The 26,487-nt window shown below is 31.5% G+C and overlaps 1 protein-coding gene across 17 annotated transcripts in view; it reads right to left on the reverse strand.

Annotated features, from left to right (window-relative positions):
* Dmd (dystrophin) overlaps positions 1-26,487 on the reverse strand; it is a 2,110,831-nt gene that overhangs the window by 1,153,743 nt on the left and 930,601 nt on the right. For all 17 annotated transcript variants that reach the window (XM_063242792.1, XM_063242803.1, XM_063242804.1 and 14 more), the window contains 4 exons: positions 15,236-15,358; positions 12,852-12,989; positions 10,035-10,187; positions 8,997-9,179 (listed from right to left, as the gene is read on the reverse strand). In XM_063242792.1, the coding sequence (XP_063098862.1) occupies positions 8,997-9,179; positions 10,035-10,187; positions 12,852-12,989; positions 15,236-15,358 (597 nt within the window). The remainder of the gene's footprint in view (positions 1-8,996; positions 9,180-10,034; positions 10,188-12,851; positions 12,990-15,235; positions 15,359-26,487) is intronic.

The following is a 26,487-nucleotide window of genomic DNA, read 5'->3' on the forward strand; positions in this document are numbered from 1 at the left end:
TCCTACAGCTGATAGTCATGCGAGGGGATGAAAAGTGCAATGCAGGTATACAAAAGACAGGAAATGGAAAATGTTGAAGGACTGAGCCCTGAAGCATTAGAGGAGAGGAGTAGCTATCACCATTGGAAACTGAAAAGAAACACAGGTACAAGGCAAAATATGTGAACTCCAATCTATCTCGTTCTCACGTTTCACTCGGTATTTTATTTTCATCAATCTTCAATATTTTAATTATTTGATATTTAAAGTATAAATAGGATAATTTTACACAGACTAAATGTTTCTTTGAGGCTTTTTTCATTTACCATTTTTGTTGTTCGTCGTATTTCCTTGCTACTCAATGTTTCCAGTCTCACCTGGAGTGGTAGTATGTATTTTCTATCTCAGCATTTGGAAGCTGAAGCAGAAGGATCACATATGGGAACCCGAGCTTGGCAGTGTTAGCAATTTGGCAAAACCCTGTCTCAAATAGATAAATACATAAATAAAGGACTGGAAAATGTAGCTCAGTGTGAAGGACCTGGTTTCAATTTTCAGTACTGCCAAAACAAAAAGAAAAAAATCATTTTCATCTCTGCTTATTTTATAGATTAAAAAAAAAAACAGCACTCTGATCCTCTATCAATGAGAATTTCATGTTAGTAAATTCAGGGTTTGTTTGTCAGAAAAGATCTTTTACAAGAATGTAACAGTGGAGAGTTTCTGTAAGTATACAATTTTGTGTTCATAGAATTTTTTCTTTCATTTTTTGATATTCTACCACTATCTGGCTTTTATCATTTCTCTAAAATCAGCTGTGATTTTTAAGTGCTATTACTTCTGAAAATAATCATTTAAGCTGTATTGAAAACTTTTGTTTTTAATTCATCATGGTTTTATAAATATGCATATATGTATATATGTATACATATACATATATATGTATAGGTGTTTATATGCTTGAAATTTTTTCTACTTCCCAACTGAAGTATTTATATTTTTACTAATTTTGAAAAATTTTAACTGATGATTACCCTAAACATTGCCTTTTCTTAACTGTGCTTAGACGATAAGCCTTGAAGTTTCTACATTTAGATACAGGCTTCATTTTTATCTCTGTGTTATATCTAGCAGAGGTGGCATGTAGTGTCTATTCCAAAATGGTCTTGAAAACTCTTGTAGCGATGAGACACTTCAGCAGCAGTATCAGATAAAATGATGTGCTCATTTGCGGCACCCAGGGGCAGCCTGATTTTGCATACATTTTTATCTATACATTTCAAGCTCATCTATTGTTTAAAACCTTTTAAAATTTCCCTTTATCCAGAAATTACATGCATTTGAAATGAGAAGTAAGAGACAGTGTGTCGTTTTTTGGAAAGGTGATTTTTAACCCTTTACCAAATAGCCATTAAATTCATTATATGATACGAGAAATCAGTACAAAAATTACCAAATAAATGACAATAGCCATTATAATCATGAAGAATCTGGAAAAATACAGGATGTTAACATATCTAATTTCTTTCTTAACCCTTGTGATATGCTAATTATAAAATTGAAGCTCAGAGAATGAAAATTCTATAAGCAACTATGTCCTTGTTCAAAATTTTCCTTACCAACAATTATTAGTCTTTTATACTCAATGACTTCATTTACTAAAGAACATTCTGTCTCTAAATAAGAAAATTATCTATGTTCTCAAATTCTCCAAGGATGTTGCATTGGCAGCTGATAATCTTTGTTTTATTTCAAGGAAAAGGAAAAAATTCTATGTGGTAATTATGCAAAGAAATTGTTTTCCCCTTATTTTATTCTCAGAAGAAAATGCTTTCATTATAAGATAGGAGAAAAATTGCAAAAAAAATATTGTGCATTGGTATACAGAATCTAGGCTTAAGCACTATTTTGCATAGAGTGGTGGCAAACAGCTGTGTGATTATTCTTCTTCTATATCTCTGTTTAATTTTTAAGACAGTCACAAGAAATACATACACAATAGCACTGTGGTATTTTCCCCCCAAATTTTTTTTGCTCAAAAACACTAGTTATTGACACTATTGAAACATGAATCCCATAATCTGAAATGAAATTTTCCTTTACTGCCACAAGTGCATGTATGAAAGTCTACTGAATCTTTCATATAATTTCATAATTATATTATTAAACATACTGAAAGTTAGGGTTAGAAATATTTACTTAAATCCAGTGTTTCTTCCATTTACTTGAGTATCAGATTGGATTCCTTTCTTCTGTAAAATTCCCACTTTATTTTGGGATGCACTGGTGTATTGTAGACCTTAGTTTGGTCAATGGACACATTTCATTGACAAGGCTATTAGTGTGCTTAAAGTAGATGCTAGAGATTTTGTAGATAAAGTTATTTAAATTTAACAACTTTAAAATTTTAGTAGGCCTATGTTCATAATATAGAGCTGTTATCATTTTACCAAATTATTTTCTCAGGAGCTAATTTAAATACGTCCTATAACATTTAGAGTGTCCTATGAAAAAAATATCCTTTTTTTGATACGAGGAATTTAACTTACAACCTCATGCTTACTAGGCAAGCACTTGAAATGCTAAGCTAAATCCCTAGCTGAAAAAATGTTAATGTACCACTAACTTTTCAGGAATGTGTATAGATTTGAAATATGTACTGTTAAAATTGTAGAAAAGCCCCATTAAGATTAATCTGATGTCGTAAAAGTCTTCCTTTGTAATATATATTTATAACGTCATATTTACTCTTCACTATGACACTACTGAATTTCAGTAACTAACTTTCCTCATTATTCCTATTTCGAGAAATAACTGTAATAAAACATATTGTTCTGATCAGCAGCCTTAAAATCCATTTTAAATGTAGACAGTATAAAATATTTTGTAATCTAAAATACTTATACCAAAACTCCAGATTACGCATCAAAGTCCTACTAAATATTCATTGTCCCTAAGTGTAAAATGGCTAAGAAAGTTATGTGGACCTACGCAGAAATCCGGGTGAAAATATTCTATCAAAAAAAAAAAACCACCACTACCTATATGGTTCCTGAAATAAAAATGAAGCCAGCATGTTTAAATATAGAAGAAATAGCTTCATGCCTCAATGGCAACAGAACTCAAACAGGAGATAGTTTGAGCAATGACTGACAGGCAGTGGCTAGACAACGTAGAAACTCATAGGATTTCACTGAAAGAGAAATAGGCAGCAAGGGCTTGATATAGTTTCATTTCTATCACAGAAATGAGTCCTCTGACATCACCAGAATAAATACAGTGTAGGTGGGAAAAACAATGCAAGCAATCATTAGAGACACATCAACATCATGACAAATGGTTTTGTAGAGTTTCTGTTACTCAGATACCGAGGAGTGTGATTTTCATTTTTATATTTTGATGCATTGTTGTTATGGCTTGCCTTGAACACACTTATGTAGCTTAGACTCCCCTTCAATTCACAGTGATCCTCCTGCCTCAGCCTTCCTCCCTAGTGCTAGGATTACAGGCATGTGCCACCATGCGTGGCTCTGAGGAGTTTTCTGATGAAAGATGTATGCTGCTGGTAAATTGAACAGAATTTGAAATCAATTATGTTAGTAAGAAACAAGAAGAATCATGGATGGCATATAGATTTTTTATCTAAATGAAAGTGCATCTTACCAACATCTAGAGATGTTAGTAACACCAACAAATTTAGATAGGGGTTAAAGAAAAGGGCAGTAAAATCATTTACTCTGTGTCTTAGTTACTTTTTACTTGTCGCTGAGACAAAATACCTGAAGCCCAAAGTTGGGAAAGGAAAGGTTTGTTTCTTACAGTTTTTGGAGGTTTCAGTCCACACTCAGTTGGCTCCAAGACAGGCAGGCATGGCTGAGCTGCAGTACATGGCAGCCGCCAACAGCAAACTCAAACCAGCAAAGAGCAAAACACACCTTCTTCCTGCCATTATATCACATCCTGGCTCCACCCCTATGTGGGTGGAGCACTGACACCAGCAATCCAAGCACTAGAAAATGAACCATCACAAATGAACAATGCAAACCCATGAGGCCTGGGGGACACAGACATAAACCATGACACTCTGGATTAGCTATTCTCTGGCTGAGTCTTCTATTAGGCATTCAAGACAAGAAACAAGACTTTGGGTGTAAAATTCTGAACATCAGCATTATATATTTCACTTTTGAGGTCGCAGGATATCCAGGACAATTGAAGTTACTATACTAGGTAAACATCCAATTTATTTTCCTTTTAAGGTGACATCTGTTTTTTTTTTTTTTTTTGCTCTCCCTTTCAGTGACAGATCATGTGTACATGCTTTTCTGAACCTTTATTATAAGCGTTGTAGTCTAGAAACATGACAGATGGCAAATATTCCCATGAAGTACATTATCTACTAGTCCTGGATCTGTTGCTACCAGCTAGACCCAGTCTCATATGTATTACATACTTCCTCAGGTCAGGTCAGTTAAAAAAAAAAAAAAAAAACTTCTCCATTTTCATAGTATGCTGTTTTTTTTTGTTTTGTTTTGTTTTGTTTTCTTGCTGCACTTACCACAATTTTAGTAGGTTGCTACACGATGCTTTTAATAGGTTCTTTTATATTTATAGAAAAATATATATCTTTTTATAGCTTAATTTTTCTTCTGCTTTTATCTTCCCTTTTCCACAAGTATGTTTAGTAACACTTTTAACAGTAATGAGTTACAATGTTTTACTTTGTCTGAAAACATTTTGTCTGCATTCTTGAAATGTACTTTACCTAGTATTTGAAAGTGTGTCTAGTATTTTGAAGATCTTCCCACATTTATTGTATTCTTGTAGCAATAGTTTATGAAAAGTCTGCCATGGGTACTGTTACCTGTAACCATTCAGTCTTTCGTCTTCAGTAACTTTTTTTTTTTTTTAAATCGGTGCCATGGATTGAACTCATGACCGCCTGCTTGCAAGGCACGTGCTTATGCTGCTGAGCTAAATCCCCAGCCCCCTCAGCAACTTTTATGATACCTTCTTGGTCATTTGATGTCTGAATTTCATTCAGAGTTAGTGAGCTGTGGAGTCACTTTTATTTTTTTCACAGTGATAAAGTTGTGTTCAGTGTGAGGACTCAAATAAGCAAACTGAAGCTTATTCAATTTTATGAAATGTTAGCTACATAGTATAAAACAATATCTTTCTTTCATGCTTCTCATTTTAATAATCTGAACGTCTTTTCATGTCTACTACTATAGGAAAAGTACTACTATTGTATTATATATTATTCACTTCTACTACTTTTGGAAAAGCAAAACTTTCCTCAGCATCTTTCAATTTATGTATTCTTTTGTTCTGCTGAAAACTCACTTTTTAAAAAAGATTTTGAATCATTTTTACTAATCAAATTTTTCTTTCTGGACTTACTATTGTTTCTCACATCTTCCTATAATGTTTCAAAATGGCCTTCACTAATTGTGAAATTCTGTTCTGCTTTATTTTAGGCAATAAATTGCTTAATTTAAAATTCTTTTACTATTCTCTCATCTATAATTTTCCTAGGTGTACATTTACCTTTTTAGATTAGCTTCTAATGTTGCTTAGACAAAGACAATTTTTCAGATCCATTTTAATTGTGGTCTATGAGTTTAGTTTGTTCACGAGGTCCACATGAGCCTTTAGTTCATGTGGGAGTTTTTCACTGGGTAATTTTGCAGTTGCATTTGCTTTGAATACCTGAGATTAATTTTCAAACACTACAAATAGGTTTCTTGAAAGGAATGCATGTGTTTTCACTCTAAAGTTTTCAGTGCCTTTCTTTACTTTGCTATTTTCCTTCACATGAAAGATAATAATTGAAATAGAGTTCTGTAAGTGAGTTTACGGAAAATCATGCCTTTCATTGATAATCATTAAATTTACATGAAATTTTCTGAAAGTAAACTGGGTATTTAGACAAACTTGCCTGCTGAGAGATTATGGCACCCAATTATTATTTGTATTGAACAAAATATATTGGATATCTTATGTTAATAACACTTGAAACAAATGGTTTATACTGAGCCTAAATCTCTTAATGGCTTAGAAACATATCATGCTTTTACAGTCTATCTCTTTTTCCATTTTAACATATATTGTGGTATTTTACAAATAGTATCTTAATTCACTCTAAAACATGCATATTCCCTTTGCAGAGATGAGAAAAATGAACTGAGAAAGGCCTACCCATGATCATAGAGCTAGTAGAATAATTCACATTCAAGATTATTCACCCCAGGAGATATTGCTCTTACTAGGACACACCGTTATTATAATACATACTGTAGAAAAAAAATGTTATCTTCAATTTATAATCAGTGCTTGGTCTTCAGCAGTCTTGTCCCTAAATCAGCAGGAAGTAAACAGAAATTGTTCTTATTTCTAAGTAGAAGATGAGTTTCCACATGGTGAATATCTGGAGAAAAATTTGACCTGCTCTCTACCAGACTGTTGTCCCTCCTTTAATGCCTCTTACTTTTCTGGAGGAGTATCACTGATTCTATCTATCTGTTTATCTATCTATCTATCTATCATCTATCTATCTACTTTGAATTGGTCTGTGTTTCTGTGTTCTTTCACTTAAAGACCATAATCACCTCATGAGTCTTTGACATAAAGTCCCAAAACTTTTATGCAGTTGATCTTGTCATGTATGGCTCTGCCATGCATATATTCCCCTAAGTAAACTAAAATTACACTGATTAAGTTATTCCTTCAACTTTTACTCCAAAATAATGAAAATTAACTTTTATTTTAAACTTATTTCTCAAATACTAGGTGGTTATAATACTATCTGCTATGTTGAATTGTTGCTGTCATGATATGAATGACTAACAAATTTTGAGCTTGTATCTAGAGAGAACAGAAAGGGAATCTCAAGAAGAATAAAGATAAGATAAATCAAGAAGGAGGATACAGGGAGATGTAAAGAATCCTGAAGCTATGGCAATCTATGCTGCATCAGGTCTACGATAAGATTATTGCACATACAACTTTTCATGAAGTCCTTCACTTGTGGCTATCTCAAATGACTCCATGGTGGAAGAATTGAGATGGACAGCCCTAAAGTGTGACCATAATGAAATAAGGTTTTAAAATACAGTAGAAATAAATGGAATATATGTTCATTTTTTATCTGTGTATCTATTATAGATATTTATTAACCTAATAAAATCCAATGCCAAATAATAAAATAATTAAGTCAAATGTCAAATTTATTATAACATATACATAGACAAACAAAAGTTCCCCAGCTTCTAAATTTTGGAAATATCTTATATAAATAATGTTTTACAAGACAAATATAGCTCAGTATTTTACCATAATTTTTATTTTTAAGGTTTTATACTAGTTCACATATCCATCCTTTGTTTCTACATTGTACAAATATTTGTAGAGCACCTACTATGTTTAGGGACATACAAATTTTAAGTGGTTTATGGAGATTTTGGGGCCTGTGTCTGCTGAACTTTAAAGCACTAATAAGTTACCATGGCTAGATCAAAATAAATTTTAACTCTTTATATTAGGTATGATAATACAGAAGGAAAATCAAAATGGAGAAGTGAATAAGCATCATAAAATTCAGGGCAAAGGTCTTTGCTGTAAATAACCAATTAAAACCAAAAAAGTTATTTTACTAGAATTTTCTTTGTTAGTTGCCTTAATCTTTGACCTCCTTTTGCATCTGCACATGCAAGATATTTGTTACTGTTAGCTTGGGTAATTATGACAACATGTTTATAAAATCTAACATGAAAGATAATGGGCTGAATGCTCAATCACCTAGAATTAAACTTAAAATTCCATGCAGTTTCAATATTTTTATATTATTTGCTCTAATTGCAGAATATTCGGGAGGTACTAAACTTCAGAGGTACTGGATTTCATAGAAAAGGGTATATTCATGATTTAAAAAGTCACTATAATATGCAGGATATTTTCCCTATATTTATCACTATGTTAATTGTCTTAGAAATAGTTAAAAATATACCACAGTAAAAGAACTGAACAATATCAAAAATCTTCCCAGGAAATCTCAAATATGGGCCAAATCACATTGCAACAACTGTCATTGACATAGGGAAAAATTTGTTGAATATCTGTTTGTTTCATGTGATTCGGCCTAACACAATGCTGAAGGCTTATTTACCAGACTTGTTACATCTTGGTTTAGTGAAGAGCAATTTCTTGAGAAATTACAGATGATATGTGTTCATCTTCACCTTGTGCAAACTTTGAATAGAAATAAAAACTGTATGTATCAGAAAATCTCTGTGATTTATACCCTACCACAAATAAAAAGAACTAAGACCAAGCTTATAATTCTGAATTACCTCTTTAAAGAGAGAATAGTAAACTTCCCATCCATTTGGTCAAAAGTAGAAGTTTTCCTTTTGGCTTGTAACATTTCTGTTTTGACATTGTTCATCTGCTGTCAATTATCGACCAATTTACTAGACATCCATTTCTTTTGACTACCACTGTGATCCATTAAGTAGTTAAACCATGTATGAAGATTAAAACTACTATTCTTGAAGTCAAAGAGTTAAGACTTTATGCAGGTAGATATAAGATGATGTTTCACAAAATATTTATTTACCAGGTTACAGTAAGAAAGTAAAATTAGCATGGGATGATCTCAGGAAAGCAATACATATTTCTGGATTAGACACTGAAGTAAAGTAAATGTATGGTAAATTGACAAATTCACATTGCCAATGTTATGAAAGATGATGCGGCAAAAAAAGTAAAAGAAAATTAAGCTGTACTTTTCACTTTTAAAGAGGGATATTTTCCTATTAGCTGTTAGTTTACAATGTCCTTAGTCTGAAAAAATTAAGCACTAGTGTTACAGGAGCCCATTGTGAGGGAAACTACTCACTTTCCGAATGCACATTAGAAGTTGGAAATTGCACCCAGATTTGTTGTGTTGTTAGTAGGCCTCTGCTAAGAGAGTAGTAGTTGCAAGCACATACGTGGGTTTGCCAGTAACAACTCACAATTTGTGTAAAGTTGAGTCTTCGAAACTGAGCAAATTTGCTCTCAATTTCCCGCCAGCGCTTGCTGAGCTGGATCTGAGTTGGCTCCACTGCCATTGCGGCCCCATCCTCAGACAAGCCCTCAGCTTGCCTACGTACTGCATTCAGCTCCTCTTTCTTCTTCTGCAATTCACGATCAATTTCCTATTGAGCAAAACCAATACAGGGCCCAGGGTAGTTAGCTAACCACATCAACCAACCTGCAAGCAGCAAATATTTCTCTTAGAAATTTCATAGGCTGTTGTTCCTTTATTGTAATCTTTCAAAATTTACAAATATGGAAGGAGTCACTGTCATTGTCAGCCAATGATCCAAATAATACTTCAGGTATCATTTGAATGCTCAGTTTTAGTTATTTTAGCTAAGGAAATATTAAATTGATGTAATAATTTCTTTCTCCTTAATTCATCTAGTGTTCTGAGTGTTGAGCCAAATTGGAATGATTACTTATTCTTTATTAGGGACTATCCATTTTGAATATATTTTAGAGGGCCAGTCAGTAAATTATTTCTTTTTTGAAGTTTTGAGGAACTCAACAGAGAATGAAGCAAAATAAAACATGCAAAATTATAACAAAAAATACATCATCAGACAATATGCAAATAAATCGATAGAGATTTGACACGGAAGTGTGAAGATGCTCTGGTGAAATGAATGTGCTAACATGAGAAAGAAGTCGTCCATATACCGATAAGTCATTAGTTCATCTGGAACAAAGATACACAAAGTCAATTACAATTTTACAAGAAACATATGACATTGCTTAATTCATTGTACATTGTCCACAATTAAAACTTTTTATTCATTCAACATAATATCATTTGAATAACACTTAATACAATACATTCATCAAAACAAAACACAGTACAGAGAGATGCATCAAATCAAAGAGAACGCTAAGAGAGGAAACAAAACATCAATATTTTAAACACGATCATCACGGGTTAAATAATTACACTAGCAACAAAATCTAGTATTGACATTCTAAAACAACATTACCTTTATTTTCCTTTCATCTCTGGGTTCAGGTAGGCTGGCTAATTTTTTTTCAATGTCATCCAAGCATTTCAGGAGATCGTCAGCCTGCCTCTTGTACTGATACCACTGATGAGAAATTTCTAGAGCCTTTTTTCTTCTTTGAGACCTCAAATCCTGTTCATGGTGCAGATATTATTAAAATATCAATATATATATGTATAATACACTGTTGGCTGTAGTTATTTATAAAGTAATTCGAATCCCTTATCTATTTGTACACCTTAGGTTTAAAATTACACTTAAGTGCAAAACATACAGATGAATGATTGCATTACATGTGTATGTGACAAACCTATGAATACAAGCTAAGAAATCAGAAAAAAAAACACTATTTTCCCTTGTTTTGTTCAAACATTTTTAGAAATCTTGTCATATTTGACTTTTAATGAGCTATCTAAATTGTTACGTAAGCTATATAAAACACTTTAATCAATAAATACAATTGACTTAACCAGATAGCTGCAAAAACATAGTGAGATTGCATCTGAACTCTAAAATAAATCAAATTCTAAAATTTATATGGTCAGCCCTAAGTTCAACAAAATTGTAAGTTCATGTAGCCATGGTTTTAGAAATGCCTGTAAAAATGTTTTATAGGCTATTAATATTGTGTTATTAAAATATAAAATCATTTTAGTTATCCTATAAATTGTTCCAAGTTACATTTGCAGAAGTATGACAACTGTTCTCATAGTTGTGAATGTACATGAAAATGACAGTTTAAATATTAGAAAAATGATTTATTCTGTCAAGGTTTGCGAAGTCATTATTATACCAAAGTAGGTTCTAAATGTAAAGAGATTAACATTATAAAGCATACAGGGTTCAACCAACCTAATGAGAAAAGTAAGGGTGACTGGTTTAATAAATCAACGAAAAAGGCATCAATCATCTTGCTCCTATAAGAATAATCGAATATCTTTCCGAGTCAATAGAATTAGTCTAAATGTCATTTTATACCTCCTGGAAACATAAGAATTCTATGTACAATTTTCATTTCTTCAAGAGGTAGCAATTATGTATTATGTACAAATTTAAATTGAACAAAAAGGATGCCTATCAAATAATATCTACAAAATTATTTGCTTTGCAAAGTTTTGATCTTCTTTGCAATATTTTATAAGTACCAGCATTGGAACAACTTAGTATATGGACATAGTTTCTGAATTTGGTGGTATAAACTGGTTTAGCAAGTTAAACTGATAGTTTTCATTAGTCATAGCATATACTTTCAAGAATGATCAAGATTTCATTCTCCATTTTACTTAAAATTGGGAATATAAAATTTACTTTAGTTCCCATTTTTCAATGCATTTTCTAAATCGCCTGTGGAGGTAATAAATGTCTGTGATGAGTCCAATGGAGTATTGTTTTCTTTCAAAGGTGCCAAGATACAGCCACATAAGTGGGAGCTAAATTTTGCCTGACTCATGATTCAACTCCCATCTTTGCCAAAATAAAGGGCTTACTGGTAATAAATCTAAAATTATTTTTGTTTTCTAAGCACAAGGCTGTGTGTAAAAGTATTTAGAAATCCAATGTACATTTATTTAGTAGCATACCAGGCAACCATTAAATACCACTGTTCCCTAGGATATGTGTCATCATATGACCAGTGTAGATGCTTTTGAAAGCTTGGTCACAGCCAGAATGGTCTGAATTCCAGAGCTTTCTGACTTTCTAAACACACTGTGGTTTGCTCTGTGCTCCTCTCAAGGAAGAAGCCTTTTCTATTTACTATATTTATGACTAGTTACCTTCAGAACACCTGCTGGCCAATTAAACTTTCCAGGTGGATTCCTTATAGGCACAATACTGTTTAATTACATTCTCAGCAGTGTTTATTTGGTATGCTATAGAAAAAAGGTTTTCATTCTCTTATTTTCAAATGGAAACCCGAGTCTGTCTGCCTATTATATGGCTCTAACCATACAACTACATAGGTCTAAAAGAGTGATTTACAGTGGAAAGCTTGGCAATTAACAATATTAGAAAATCAGCCAATGTATGAAGAGTGAATATCCCAAAAAGATAAACAAAAAATATTATTTCTCCAAACTTCACATGTGGAGTTGCACTGCAAGTTCTTGCTAAATATTATTAGAGAAACATCAACAGCTTATTTTCTTCTTCCTGTACAATCCAGGTGAGTCATATAGGTATTTGAAGCCATACACTACTGCTTAGTATTAAAATAGTTCTTCAAAGACATTACAAATATTTTTGACAATTCCTATATAAGTTAAAGTAGACTCTTACAGATGCATAGTTAGTTGCAAAGAGTGACTTACTGGTATAATAAAGTTTATTTTTTAAAAACTAGATAAATCCAGGACTTAAATAACAAGTATAGTTACCAAAAATTCGATCTACTAAAAATAAAACTGATAAAGTGAGGGAAGCAGGAATAATGGAGAACATATAGTTGGTTATTCTGGCTGTTAGTGCACGTTTTTCAACATAAATACAAAATTAGCTTTAAAAAATGAAGTTAGGTATATTAGAAAATTAAATATATGAATACCAATGTGAATGATGCATTTTGCTGTTCTTCAATACTATTCAAAAAATATGTCTGAACAAAAATAAGTGGAAATTTTAAACAATATGACTTGCAAATTCATATAACAAAAATGATAAGACACACAAATTTAACAGAAAAATGTGAATTACTGGTGACTAAGATTCTTAAACAGATTTTATTTATGCACAACATATTTTACCCTACATATGAGAAAAAACCACAGGCAAGGTATATTATAATTTTAGCTCTAATACCTTGAGAGCATTATGTTTTGTCTGTAACAGCTGCTGTTTTATCTTTATTTCCTCTCGCTTTCTCTCATCTGTGATTCTTTGTTGTAAGTTGTCTCCTCTTTGCAACAATTCTTTTACAGTACCCTCATTGTCTTCACTCTGATTAAAAACAACAAGTACAGTCTTCATTTTGGTTTTTAAAAAGCTGTACATTGTTAACAGAGATAATAAAACATGTTATTTAACACACAAAATAATCTAATTTAAAACTTTCAGGAAGTGTTATTATAAAATACTGTGCTCATAGGTTTTCTTTTGTATTTTCTGTTTTGTATTTTAGATTTAAAAGAAGTAACTTCCCTCCCATTGAATTCAAATATATATATATATATATATATATATATATATGATTTTTTGAATTTGATTTTTAGTATACTTCTATAAGTTTAAAATACTTGAGGAACTAAATTTAATCCTGTTATTAACAACATTAAGTGATCAATATTGGAATATATATGTATGTTGTGTGAGATTGTGCAACATTTTAAAATACCAACACGCTACTACATGAAAATATTTTGTTTAAATGTATACTAATTATCATCTAATAACTTCTTTGTATTTTCAGCCTAAATATTCAAATTTAGGATATACTGTATTGATTAAAATTGATACGTTCAATTCCTGTCAAATACTGTAAATAAATTTCAAATTGTCATATATGTGTTAATTTTACATAAGGAAAAGTAAGTCAACATTTAAAAAAGATTAAAAAAATAGCTTTAAATTCTTCATCATGTATTTTTTTCTTTTATACTCCAATAATATTTTAATTTTATTAGAAATAAAATGACTTGAATGAGTGATTGTCTAACCTATTTGTATATGTGACCAGGTTATTTTTTTCATCTCTAGTTAATCTAAGTTTCAATTTGAAATATGAAAAATTTCAATTAAGGAAGCTCACCATACAATGGCTTTCAGCATATGTCAATGAACTAAAGATAAAAAAAGATAATTTTCAAAATCACATGTATGTGTATTATTTTTATAGTACTTGTAAAATGTTAGCATCTAAAATGCATGCATAAACTCCAATGCACAAGTGAAGACCTATCCATCTTACTTAGAAGAAATGTAAATACATTTTCCTGAAATTTATAAATTGTTAATCTAGTGAAATGTAATACAACACGCAGACATATAGTCTACAAAAAAGTTTATATTAATATGCAACTTAAAACTCATAGTATTTTGTAGGACTGTGAACAAAAATGAAATATGAAATAATCTATTTTACTTATTTCCCCACAATCAGGTAAGGGCTTTAGGGCAGGGTTTGGGGACAGGTTAAGAGATGAGCAGCACTTTGTCACCTCAGTGCTCTCTGCTTTCTTCTTTGATATGAAGCAAAGGCAGTTGGAACTCAGCATTTTGGAAAGCCTCTTTTCGTGTCTTTCCACCAACTGAGTTAGCGAAGCCACGACATCTCAGTAATGAGGACTCCTGACTGAGGATGCTCCAGGAAGTCAGACCTGATACCAGTGGGAAGAGTGGTGGATGGAGCTATTGCACCTATTACTTCACATGTCTACTCCTTAAATTTGATCTATTGCCTTCCGATGTCATTTGCGGGCATTGTCTGAGAAATCGCTGTCACTAAGATAACTCTGAAACCTCTAGAATGATATATGTAAAAGACAAAGAAGTGATGGTAGTGGAAGAGAGGGAAAGAAGTAGTGGAAAGGAGGGTGTGAATGGAAGGAAAACAGTCGGTGAATAGGGACGTGATGCAGCAATATTCAAGCCAGAGTGAAATGTAAGAAAAACCTTTTGGAATTAATCAGGATTTAAGGAAAATGTTTGGAGTGTATAAATAGCTCACATGATAATAGCTTTTTGCTCCTGTCAAATAAGTAGCTTGAATGCATACATATTTTAGACGTATACTATTTGCTCAAACTTTGGTAAAACTGTCTTATGGGAAACTTTAGTAAACAATGTTTGTATTATGTGAAGTCATCCCTCTGACCAAAAACATGACTGACACAAAACATCAGCTGTCTATGATCGATGATTTTATTAAAGTTTCTGGTTTATTTTTCAATTGGCTCTATTTTTATTACATTCCCCTGCCCAGAATTTAAAAATAGCACAGGTCAAAGCAAAAAGTCAACTATTTATTAAAATTTGCAAATACTCCCATATGACCATACCATAGTAATTAGGCATTCATAATGAAATGATAACAGGTATACTTTGTATTTAAAAAAAATATTAGAATCACAAAATATGCCAGGTATATATTGAGAGTTCAGTTAGAGACATGAATTATCTAATTTCCTCCCAAATATTTGTTCAATTTCACTCCTACTTCATTCATACTTTTATCGCAACCAATTTACCATATCTTTATTGAAGTCTTCCTCTTTGAGATTCACCCCCTGCTGAATTTCAGCCTCCAGTGGTTCAAGCAATTTTTGTATATCTGAGTTAAACTGCTCCAATTCCTTCAAAGGAATGGAGGCCTAAAAAAAAAGATAGTGCTAATTTAAATCAAAATTACTTTTTATTAGAAACATAAACCAAAATAAATACATTTATTCAACCTCCTGTTGCTAAACTAATAACATGCATTATGTTTCCATATTATGTTTCATGAAAGATTTAAAATACAACTGAGGAAGTCCCTGAGGATGCAAATAAGGGCAGTTAACATCACCAGAGCTGAACATACATGCAAGCTAATGCAATTCCTCACTTTCCTGGGAAATCAAAGTCACTTTCATACATTTTATTGGGCTAATTTTTAAAATTCTTCAGTGGAATTTAATCTTTCTCTACATACTGCAATTTAAATACCATTTGAGTAAATATGTCTTAGCAAAAATTACCTCATTCATCAAAAAACAGTAATCAGGGGTAGAAATGTAGAATTGTTACCCTAGTCTTAAAAATAATGCATAGCACTCTACTGAGATATTTTAAATGACATTTCTACCATGGCAAAATGCACAGCATGCTCTCCTAAGAAAATCAGTGCCATTAGCTTGGCTCAAAAATACTTTCATAGGTGACACAAATCAATTCAATTGAACAAACCTAAAATATTTCAAATAAAATATACAAATATGTTTTCCAACCTTATAAAAATCAGCCTCTTTAATTTTGAAATTGATATTAACCACAGTCTCAAATACCTTTAAAATCTCTTGAGTTTCTAAATGAAATACGTGAAAAGGAGTGATGAAACAAATGACACTGAACATCAAATATTTAAAAAAAAATAGGTAGCATTTAAGCATTAAACTCTGATAACAGAATGTGCATTTTACTTTCTTTTATTTGGTATTTAATTTCTTCCCAGAATAACACTGGAAAATATTTTATACCTCATAACTTTTTAAAACTGAGATGCCCTACAGAAATTTAATATTCTTTCAGAACTATTTCATTTTATAAAACCAATTTAGCAACGACACTCAGTGCCTTATGCCCAGGATGAGATCAGTGATCATCTTTGGATCTCTACCTGTTCTTTCCCAGTCACACTCCCAGCGAGAGTTTTAACCTGTCTTTCTTAGATGAAAACTCTGGAGAACAATAAGAATCTGTTCAAGGACAAACCACATACAGTATTGAAAGGTAGTCTGTGACTGATAGGGATGTAGATCTTTTAAGGCTATTCATGATGACAAAATTTGCACATGCAACATGAATAAACACGTATTTTGGAGGCCCTTTGACGCCTCCCAGAAAAGATCTATAGGGTCCTTTAAACAATGACTTATTATAGCAGCAGTTTTAAAATACAATGGTCATTTGTCATTTGAGATACCCCAATAGTTTCGTGAAGCAGTACAGGTTGAAACAGTGCATACTAAAGATGTGCTTAAAGGATGTCACATTCTCACTCTTACTAGCATAATTCTATAGTACATAATCATATAATATTCAAAGGGTTGTAAAAGTAAAATGTTTGCAGTTCTTCAAAATAAAATAAAGATTATTTAATACTAATTTAATAATATATTGTTCAATTGTTCACATTTGCTGATGCTTAATAAGGACAACTGCAGTTTTACATGATTTCATGAATATATAATATATAAAGTTTAGTAAGTTACTGAAAATTCGGATATTAAAATAATATAGTTGCAGTCTGATTTACTTGTTTTGCTCTACTTGCTTCTTCTCTAGCTATCTTCTTTCAATATACTCAAGAAGATTCCAAAGCTCATTTCTTGGGCTTTCTACCGTTTTCCCAATATTTTTTCCATATTAAAAAATACTTCTTTCCATGGACTTAACTATAATTTTGTTTCTGAAATTGTTATCTTTAGCCGTGACCTCACTTTTGAATTCCAAATTCTAGTATCCAACAACTGGTCAATTTCTCACTTCAACATGTTTAAAAATGAGCTCATTATCTTTTGCCCAAAATACTTGTGGCAATAACTTCCCTAGTTTTGTTCGTATTGTTCTGTCTTCCATGCTTACAAGGGGTGATTGAAATATAGTGAATGTTTACATTTTAAAAAATACAGTAAGTGACATTTTACCCTTAACGCCCCTCAAAATACTAGCTGTTTGCTTTGAATACACTTACCTCATTGTTTTTGTCACATTAACTTAGTAACTTAGTAAGTAAGATAAAACTGGTGAAAGATTCTGCCAAATTCCATCCAACAGAAAGGAAAACTCATAAATCATCATAAAACATTACAGTGCATCCTGGTTTACTATATTCAATAGATGTGGCACTGTGTAACTTCTAGCTCTTAGCCAGAGTTAAAATGACCATGAAAGGTAAATGTTTTGAATGAATTCAGAACATCAAGGCAGCCATGAGAGTACAACTAGAGTCATGAAAGAACACTTCTACAACTGCTTCAGGAACTGGTAAGAACACTGGAATAAGTGAGTTCAAAGCCAAGCAGCAATATTTTATACTAATGACAATGCATCTTACTGTAGTCACTTTATTAAAAAAATTTAAATATTCACATTTTCAATCACATGTCATAAGTCATCATTCTTGGATGTCATTTTCTATTATCTTATAAATATCAAATAAATGTTAATTTGCTGTGATCCACTTGCTTTGTAATTCTGATTCACACCATCGCTCTGAGTCCTCACATGGGAAAGACAAGAATCTCCTGACAAGTGTACAACACTTGTTTTCTGCCAAACCAGTTCCAGTCTGTATACAATGATCAGATCCTTATGTTTCCTGAAACTGTTTTCATTTTTCTATTTTCTACTCAAGATCCTTATGCATCTACTGGTTACAAATAGAATAAAGTCCAAACGCAAACATGATAGTGGCTTTTCTTGTCCCTAGGAACTTCTTGTGTTTAAAAGTTTTCACATTATAGAGTTTTCTTATAGCCCATTTGGTGATCTTTTGTTTTTCTCCCCCAATTCCCACAGAGTGCCTCTTATCTTCTGATAAAACAACACAATTCCTGAGGGAGAATGCATGGATTGGATCTGGGTTTCATCATTTATTAGATAAATTATTTACTCTTTGTGTGTCGGGTTTTTTAAGATTTATAACATAAGAATAAGAAAATCTACTACATAAGGCTGCTACGAGGATAATGTATGTAGGCATGATGTCTGGTATGTGATAAATACACTATAAATGTTGGCTATTAGCATTTTCTCTCCAACTTCTAGATACCCATCTGACACAAGTAAATGTTCAATCGATCTTGGCTCTTATTATTTACTCTCAAAATCATACCCCTGCAGTGGGTCATTTCTACATCTCTGACCTTTGGAAACATGGTTTTTGAAGGGTAACTGCTTTTATTTCACCAAGGCACCTGACAAAATCATGAGATACTAATGGTAATGTGGAGAAATTTAGACTTGGGTCTGTAAAATTTTATCATCCTGAACAACAAAACTATTGAATAATTAATCTGCAATAAAGTAGAAGACTGTCTCAGGGAAGACACCAAAGAATGCACTTGTGTTTGCCTAAGCAGAAATTGCATGATGAGTTTTTTGGTGAAAAATATATGGAAAACTACAAATTTAATGAGATGAAGTTCCCCAAGACACCCATGAAGATGAGCTGTTTGCCTTGTTCTAAGCAGAGTTATTCCAGGTAGATAATTAGCAATCATAAGTAAATATTTCCTAGAAAAAACAAGTGAATGAATGAATGAATAATAAGTGGGTAATGAGACAGGAGAATAAACATTGCAAGAAGTCCTTTAAAACAATTTATATGTAGAAAAATCAGAAGCCTGGGCTTATCATCACTTTCAAAGCAGAAATATTTTTAACAAGTGGCAAAGTACTAGGAATCATCCAATATTTCTAAAAACATACATGTAAAAGATATTAGATCATATTATTACTAGTGATTAGCAGTTATAAGATAAGGTAATGAAAATTTAGAATTCATTATCAGGATTACATGATATAGATTTCTTGACCACAGACTATATTACACCCTGAAGAGATCTTAATGGGGATTAGGGATTTGAATTATTCTATGGGGTTCTAAATGAGTAGAATTAGAGGGTAGAAATTATTTGGAGCCTGGATTTTAGATTAATACAGTAACAATTGATTAGAATTACAATATTTTAAGCAGTGACTTTAAAGAATTAAGTTTCTCATTGCTGAAAATATCTTGGCAGACACTACATGATGATGTATTAGGTCATATTTTAAAATTACGAGCCTTTTTACATAGATATTTTGCTGAAATTATATCACCTTACATTAAGTTTTCTACTTTAGACACTCCAAACAAAGCTTTTAGAGTAAAATATCTCAGTAGAAAAATATTACAAATAATATGTACAATCTGAGGTGATCTAATTTCTATTTTAAAAATAAAACCAGTAAAATTATTTTAATAATGTATTTCATCAATATGCCCAGAATATTATCATACACACCTATAGAAAATAAAAAATATTGAGATACTTTATACTCAGTTTTTCATACTAAGTCTTCAATATCTATATATGTTTTATGCTGTTAGTACAGCTTGTTTTGGAATAGTCACATTTCAGTTGCACAGTGCATGACTGCTAAACTGGGTGGTATAGATGTATAGTAACTTGCCTCAGCTTTGAGAAGAATAAATAGTTCATTAATAGTTTGAATAATGTTACTGCTATATCTTATCAATAATATTCAAGCATAGATATTTCATTAAGTAAATTTTAGTGGATTTAGTATAGTCATACGAAATCAGTCTTATTCACTTGACTTGTGTTTTCTGAGAGGGGTTTTTCAGGAAGTTCTCGGGATAGAGGAGAACTTATTAATGTATCTTTGACTTACAATGTCAGGAATCTCCACTTCTTTTATAAGTAATACTACATTGTGTTGCACTCTCATTTATATATGAATATATGTTTCTTACTTTCTTTGCTTCCCATGTACTTTTTAATCCTTGAAATTGGTAATATATGTTATACTATTATGTATTTCCATGGCAAATATTGCTTATGGTGTTAATTAGTAGTTTTAGAGTAATGCCTAAATATTGATTTACCAGTGATCAATTTATAACCAAAATAACTGTAAATAATCAACCAACTTATTTTAACTACATTATTAGGAGGATCGGATCAGATGTTTGACATCCATGTGGTTAACATTTTTTGTTTGGACACAAGTAGTGGGAAAACAAAACGGCATTAGGTCACTAAGACCCTAATGTAGAAGCACTTTGCCAACAAATTAGTGTGTTTTATTTGACATTTTTTGTCTTTGAAATTTGGTATTCATATGAAAATTTCTAAAAAATGCATAATCAGAAAACATCAATAATTTAAAATTTCACTCTTCAGCCATCAAAGTTTAAAATATAAAACATACTTTTTCAATTCAGAGTCACAATAAATTGTTTAGTTTAATCTGATGGATGATAAATCACATTAATTACTGGATATATTTTTTGTATTGACTGTAAATGAAATACACAATCACAAAATTACTGGAATCACAGTCATATCACACATTAGACAGTACACACAGATATATTTAGAATATATAGAAAATAATCAAACAAGTTTTATTTTTTTTCCAGAGGAAGTATAACCAAGTGTAGCTTTTGCACGATTTGTTTACTTACCTTTTCATTTCAAGAACTTTAGCATGACTGTGAAGTTATACAAAATACATATAAAGTAGAACATAGAGAAGTTTAATAAACAGATAAATGGACACAAAATAAAGAAGAGACAGAGAAACTGAGAAAGACAACACTTTGTTTTCCTTGATATTTTAATGTTGCTTCAAATTGCTTAACAATTATTAATTGTGCTTTGTTGGAAGGTTTAATGACTAATGAAATTTAAGGCATTGTTGAAATTTTGGCATTAAAGATGACTTATATAACAAGCTTACAAAGAATAACAGACTGAAGAAAAGCACAATCAATTACAAACCGAATCACTGTAAATTTTGAGCATTCAAAATTATTGAGATACACATTATCCATGTTAAAATGTAAGCCTTCCTTTGGTTAAATATTACTTCAGCGTGCATAGATACACTTGTATAATAATGACTGTGTTTACACAGGCAGCAAAGTAAACATTTATTTCTCTGGACTATGAAATCTCAGTAATCATGATTAAATGACCACTGTATTGGAATTACACTAAAATATAAATTGAAAATAAATAATCCAAGTGCTACAAATTGTTTTAAAATTGCTTCAAATAAATCTCTGCTTTCCATTTGTGGCTCTGAAAATTTATCATTACAATACTAGTATAGCAAAATCAAAAAAAGAATAATTTATAGAAACCAAATGAATAAAGTTTCAAGGATCAATAGCATGGTAAAATACAGAAAAGATAAGATTATTGACATGATATAAAGAGTTGTTTTAAATAGTACTAACAGAGGAAAGAAAACTTACAAAGATAAATAAGAATATTGAAAAGATACTACATTTATGTGAGAACAAAGATAATGAAATAAAGTAATTTATAGTCATTCACTCTCTTATTTTAAATTCAACCCACCAAAAAGTCTAGGGACTATTCTTTATAAATTAAACAAATAGACTCAGAATAATGACATTTCACTAGCTGCATTCTTTTGATATTAGGTATGATACTGGTTTACATTTAATGCTTTGATGATGAAAATGTGGCTGATTGGTAAGACTAATCTGGGAAATTACCTAATATCTCTTTACTAGTATGAAATTTTGAGATTAATTTCATGGTTACATATTTCTGAATTGAATATAAAAACCTCTGTGTTAGTGTAACATATATTGATAGTTCAAGAATCATTCCACTGTCTACTTGTTAAGCTTCAGTTGGAATAGTTCTCTAATTCATAATTATGTGAGTTTTGCAGTAACAAATAAAACTGAAATGTTTTAACTAAAATATATATGAGAGACACACAGATAACACCAAAAATATAACATTTTGGATAACTTTGTATTATTTACCTCTTCTATATTTAGTTTGCTTTCCTTTTTCCTTTTTCTTTTTCAATTGACACTCTTGCACTGTTTGTCATTTTTTCATTTATTTAAATATATACAAGTTTGCTGAAATCACTGTGTTGGAAGTGAATTGATTATGTTTACACCAACACACCATAGGCCAATAATGCATATTTACTGACATAAAGAGAAATAATGAACTACGCTGTGATTTAACAAATTGGAGTGAATAAAAGCAATGGATTGTCATCTAAATTTTCTAACCATGTTGTGTAACTGTGTTATTTTGGGCAGCTCACTATTTCTCTCATAGATCTCAATACATATCTGAAGGTCTCTGAGCCAAAGAGCAATTTTTTTTTAATCTGCTGTCACTACTAGGAAAAATAAATTTCCCTTATAAGGGAATACAATCAGGAATCATGAAATGGATATAGCAATTTAAAATGGAATGTTAATGAGATCCAGTCAGTGCTACCAAATGAGATTGCTTATCAAACTCAATTACATATCTACTTGGAAAACATCAAACTATTTATGAGAGATTTATTATTTAATTTTGAATTGAATTAACCTTGTTATAGTAATAGCCAACTACAAATGTGAAAAAAATGTTGTTAACATGGAAATTCAGTTGATAGGTTTCTTTCTTAATTAAATCAAATAAATCAATTATACATTATTATATAGTTTGGGTATTAATCTGACATTATTTATCTGAGAATATTAGCTTAAATACTATATATTGAACACGCCACAATTTATGAAATATTTATATAATTTTAGTTGTAAAATATTCGTTTTAAAATTTCTTGTTGGAAAATTTTCAGAAAAAAGGGGTTACTTATATAGCAAGAATAATTGCATTAGCTAAGAAATGACATAGTTTTCTGCCCAAAAAGTGATTATATTAGAACAGTATTACAAATAGATAGCAAAGAGAGGAAAGATGAATATGTATATGTATTAATAAATGTAATTGCAGAAATTTAGATTTTATTTAAAATTTTCAAATTGAGTATATCTAAATTGGACATTCTAGTTCATATTTGTAATTTGCATCATTTATTACACATTGATGTTTAGGGGACCTGAAAAAATCTGTCTAAGCTATCATTCAATTATCATTCATATATAAGTCCAAATTTTAAAACATTAGTGCAAATCAAATTTTCTCTTATTTTATATATTCTACATTATATTGAAAACTTATTGCCTTTCTCCCTGGCATTCTTATACCCCACAAAAATTCCAAGTCTCTTATCCACAGGAAGATTATTTTTATATCTGATAACTGATTGCAGGTCAAACAACTTGGCACTTTATAATTATTACAACAATTAAGCTATGAATATTTAAGTGGATGATGCCAGATTGTCCAAATCTCATTTAACAGTTGCAACACACAAAGACACATACACACACACACAAAACATGCTTGCACATGCCCACATATAGTGCTACATGAATCTTAGTTGCAATTTTCTCAAGACATTATAGAAATTAAATTAAATGATATATGGTACACGTATCCTGTAGTACATGACTAACAGGAGAATAAAAGGGAGAAAATAAGTTCATTTTTTTGTTAATATCAATTTCAGAGCCAATATTTGAAATTTTATGCTATTTTAAACGGTAGAGTTTTTCTGTATCTTTAGAAGATAAAATAATATATCTAAGTGAATCATGTAAATAAATTTCATAATATTTTGTATCAGGATAATCTAACTGACTATATTAATAACACACTGCTAGATGAAGTGTGTTTAAATTATTTTGAAACCAAGAATTACACAGGACAAATATATTAGTATATAATAATCAATAATATTGATTATTGAATTTCATGTGTAGACTTCCTCATTCCCTCAATCTTGAATTCTCAGTCATGTTTCAGTTTATCATCTTTTTGGCTCTCATAGCTATAACTGAACTCTAAGCTATTTTTCAGTTTCTCTATATCAGAATTTCTTGAAGTGAGGTCTCTGGGACTCATGATACTCATGAGTATCAGTATCACTTGAAAACACCATAGAAACTCAATCGCTCATTCTCTATTTTACTAAGCTAGAATCTCAAAGTGTAGTTCCCACAAACTATGTTTTAAAAATCCTTTAAAAATTGAGAGTACTGAACCAGACTTCCATTTTGTTTCCATTCGCAGAGCTACTCCATTATTATAGGACAGAACTGTCTTTTATCCAAACTACTATGATGGCCTCTTAGCAGGTTTCCAACTTCTGACGAGTAGTCAGTCGAGTTCTCCTCATAACCCCCACTGGATTAATCTTTCAATGGTGCATAAAAACAAAACAAAACAAAATAAAAAATAAAAAATATCAAAAACTCCTCACTGTCTACTCAATTAAGCAGAAAAGTTTGTGTTTCAGTGTCTAAACATCTTTTTTCAGTCTCATTACCTACAGCAAAACTCATGCTCCATGTACTCTATTCCATAAGCAGACTGATCTTACTTTCCAGGCAATTAATTCACTGTACACACTTGAGCTTTTTTTGTAACATTTTTGTAACTTTATCCAGAATTGTTACATGTTCGGTATTTCTGAAGTGGCTGCTGAATTCATTTACCATGCACCACTCTCAACACGGGATCCATGAAACTATCTTGATCCACATTAAAGAGAAAAACCTTTAAATCCACCATATCTTATCTTGCAATTGCAAATATGATGATCTGAAAATAACATATGATTATGAGACTTCATCTAGATTGCTTCCTTTTCCTAAATCTTCTTTCATTATTTAGGGCCCCTTCCACTGTCATCTTTCCTAAATTGCTAATTTCCTTCTCTGAGTAGGTAGCTGTGATGGTGAAGAGGGGTAGAGCTTCCATAAGCAACCGTTCGCAGTGATCAGTTTATTTTCTCCCTTCCATTTTTACTTCCTATGGGTCTGCCCTCCAGGCCTGGCAGCTTCTTTTCCTGAGTTGCAACAATGTATAGAGCTCTGCTCACTGATTCCACCAAGGTTACTCAGGGTTCTAAAATGCCCCCCCCCAGTCATTTTTATAACAATGAACCTTCTCCTAAAAATATAACTTCCTCTACTGATTTCACATAGATTTAGAAAGATTAAGTTTTTTTCAAAACCACTGAAGTTTTTTGAGTAATCTAAATGAAATAAAAGCCAGTAGCATTTTATTGTGTTAAGGGCTGCATTTACAGTCAGAAAAACTTCCTTGTACTTAAATTGCTCAGCTTGATTCTCTGTAAGGCTGGTTCTTCCCTTTGAAAAAGCAAAGACACATCATATTAGCTCTAACTCATTTCAACAGAGACCCAAAAGAAAATCCAGCTATTCCTCCGTTTCTTTTTTCAAGTTTTTGTTTCAGTCTTCAAATCTTGCTAATTAAAATATATGTAATGATGGAAAAATCACTGATATCAATGATTTCTACCATTTCATACCTGCATAATAATTAGTAAATTTCATAAATGTGTTTTTACAACGAGGCTCTGAGAGTTACAGGGGACTATTCAAGATCACACAGCTAGTGATATGCTCAGGTAGTGTTCAGAGCAATTTTTGTGGTTTCAAGTTAAGAACTTTTATTGTCACCACATTCCTTCCCACTGAGAGCTATAGTCACTACAAAGCCTATAACTGAATAAGTAAAGCCTCAGTCCATCTAAATTGAAGATATTTGTGCTCACTGTTTTTTTAGATTCTAGTGTCACTTTCCATGGACAGTCCTTGTGGTTGACATGGGAGCACCCATCTTTACATTCTTGACCAAATAGTCAATGGTGAACCTGCTACTGAGTTTTCAGGTTAATCTTTTGTCTAACTCAAGTACCTTTTACAGTTTTAAAATGGCTACCCTAAACCTAATTTACTCATATTCAGACCTAACCAACTTTCACGTTCTTATCACTCTAAATTTTCCCCAGGTTATTTTCCTATACAAAACCAAGCCATAGTGTCAACCACAGAAAACTCATAGGCCCACCTAATATTATCCTGTGCAAATCTTACTTTAAAGGTGCTTAGTTTAGAGATCAAAGGCCACACCTAAAACTTGTAGCTTTTCCAGATTTTTGTTACTCTATCAGCAAACACATAAGCCATTAAATATACAAACTTATCAATAGATTACCGAACTGTAAAATTTAGAGATAGCAAGGTCATTTGAACTAATCTAATGCAAATTTTAGCACCGTATTATGTAAGCATAATTTATAT

This window comes from Cavia porcellus, unplaced genomic scaffold, assembly GCF_034190915.1.
Source record: "Cavia porcellus strain 051 isolate PalLab524CR breed Dunkin Hartley unplaced genomic scaffold, mCavPor4.1 scaffold_33, whole genome shotgun sequence".
NCBI lineage: Eukaryota > Metazoa > Chordata > Mammalia > Rodentia > Caviidae > Cavia > Cavia porcellus.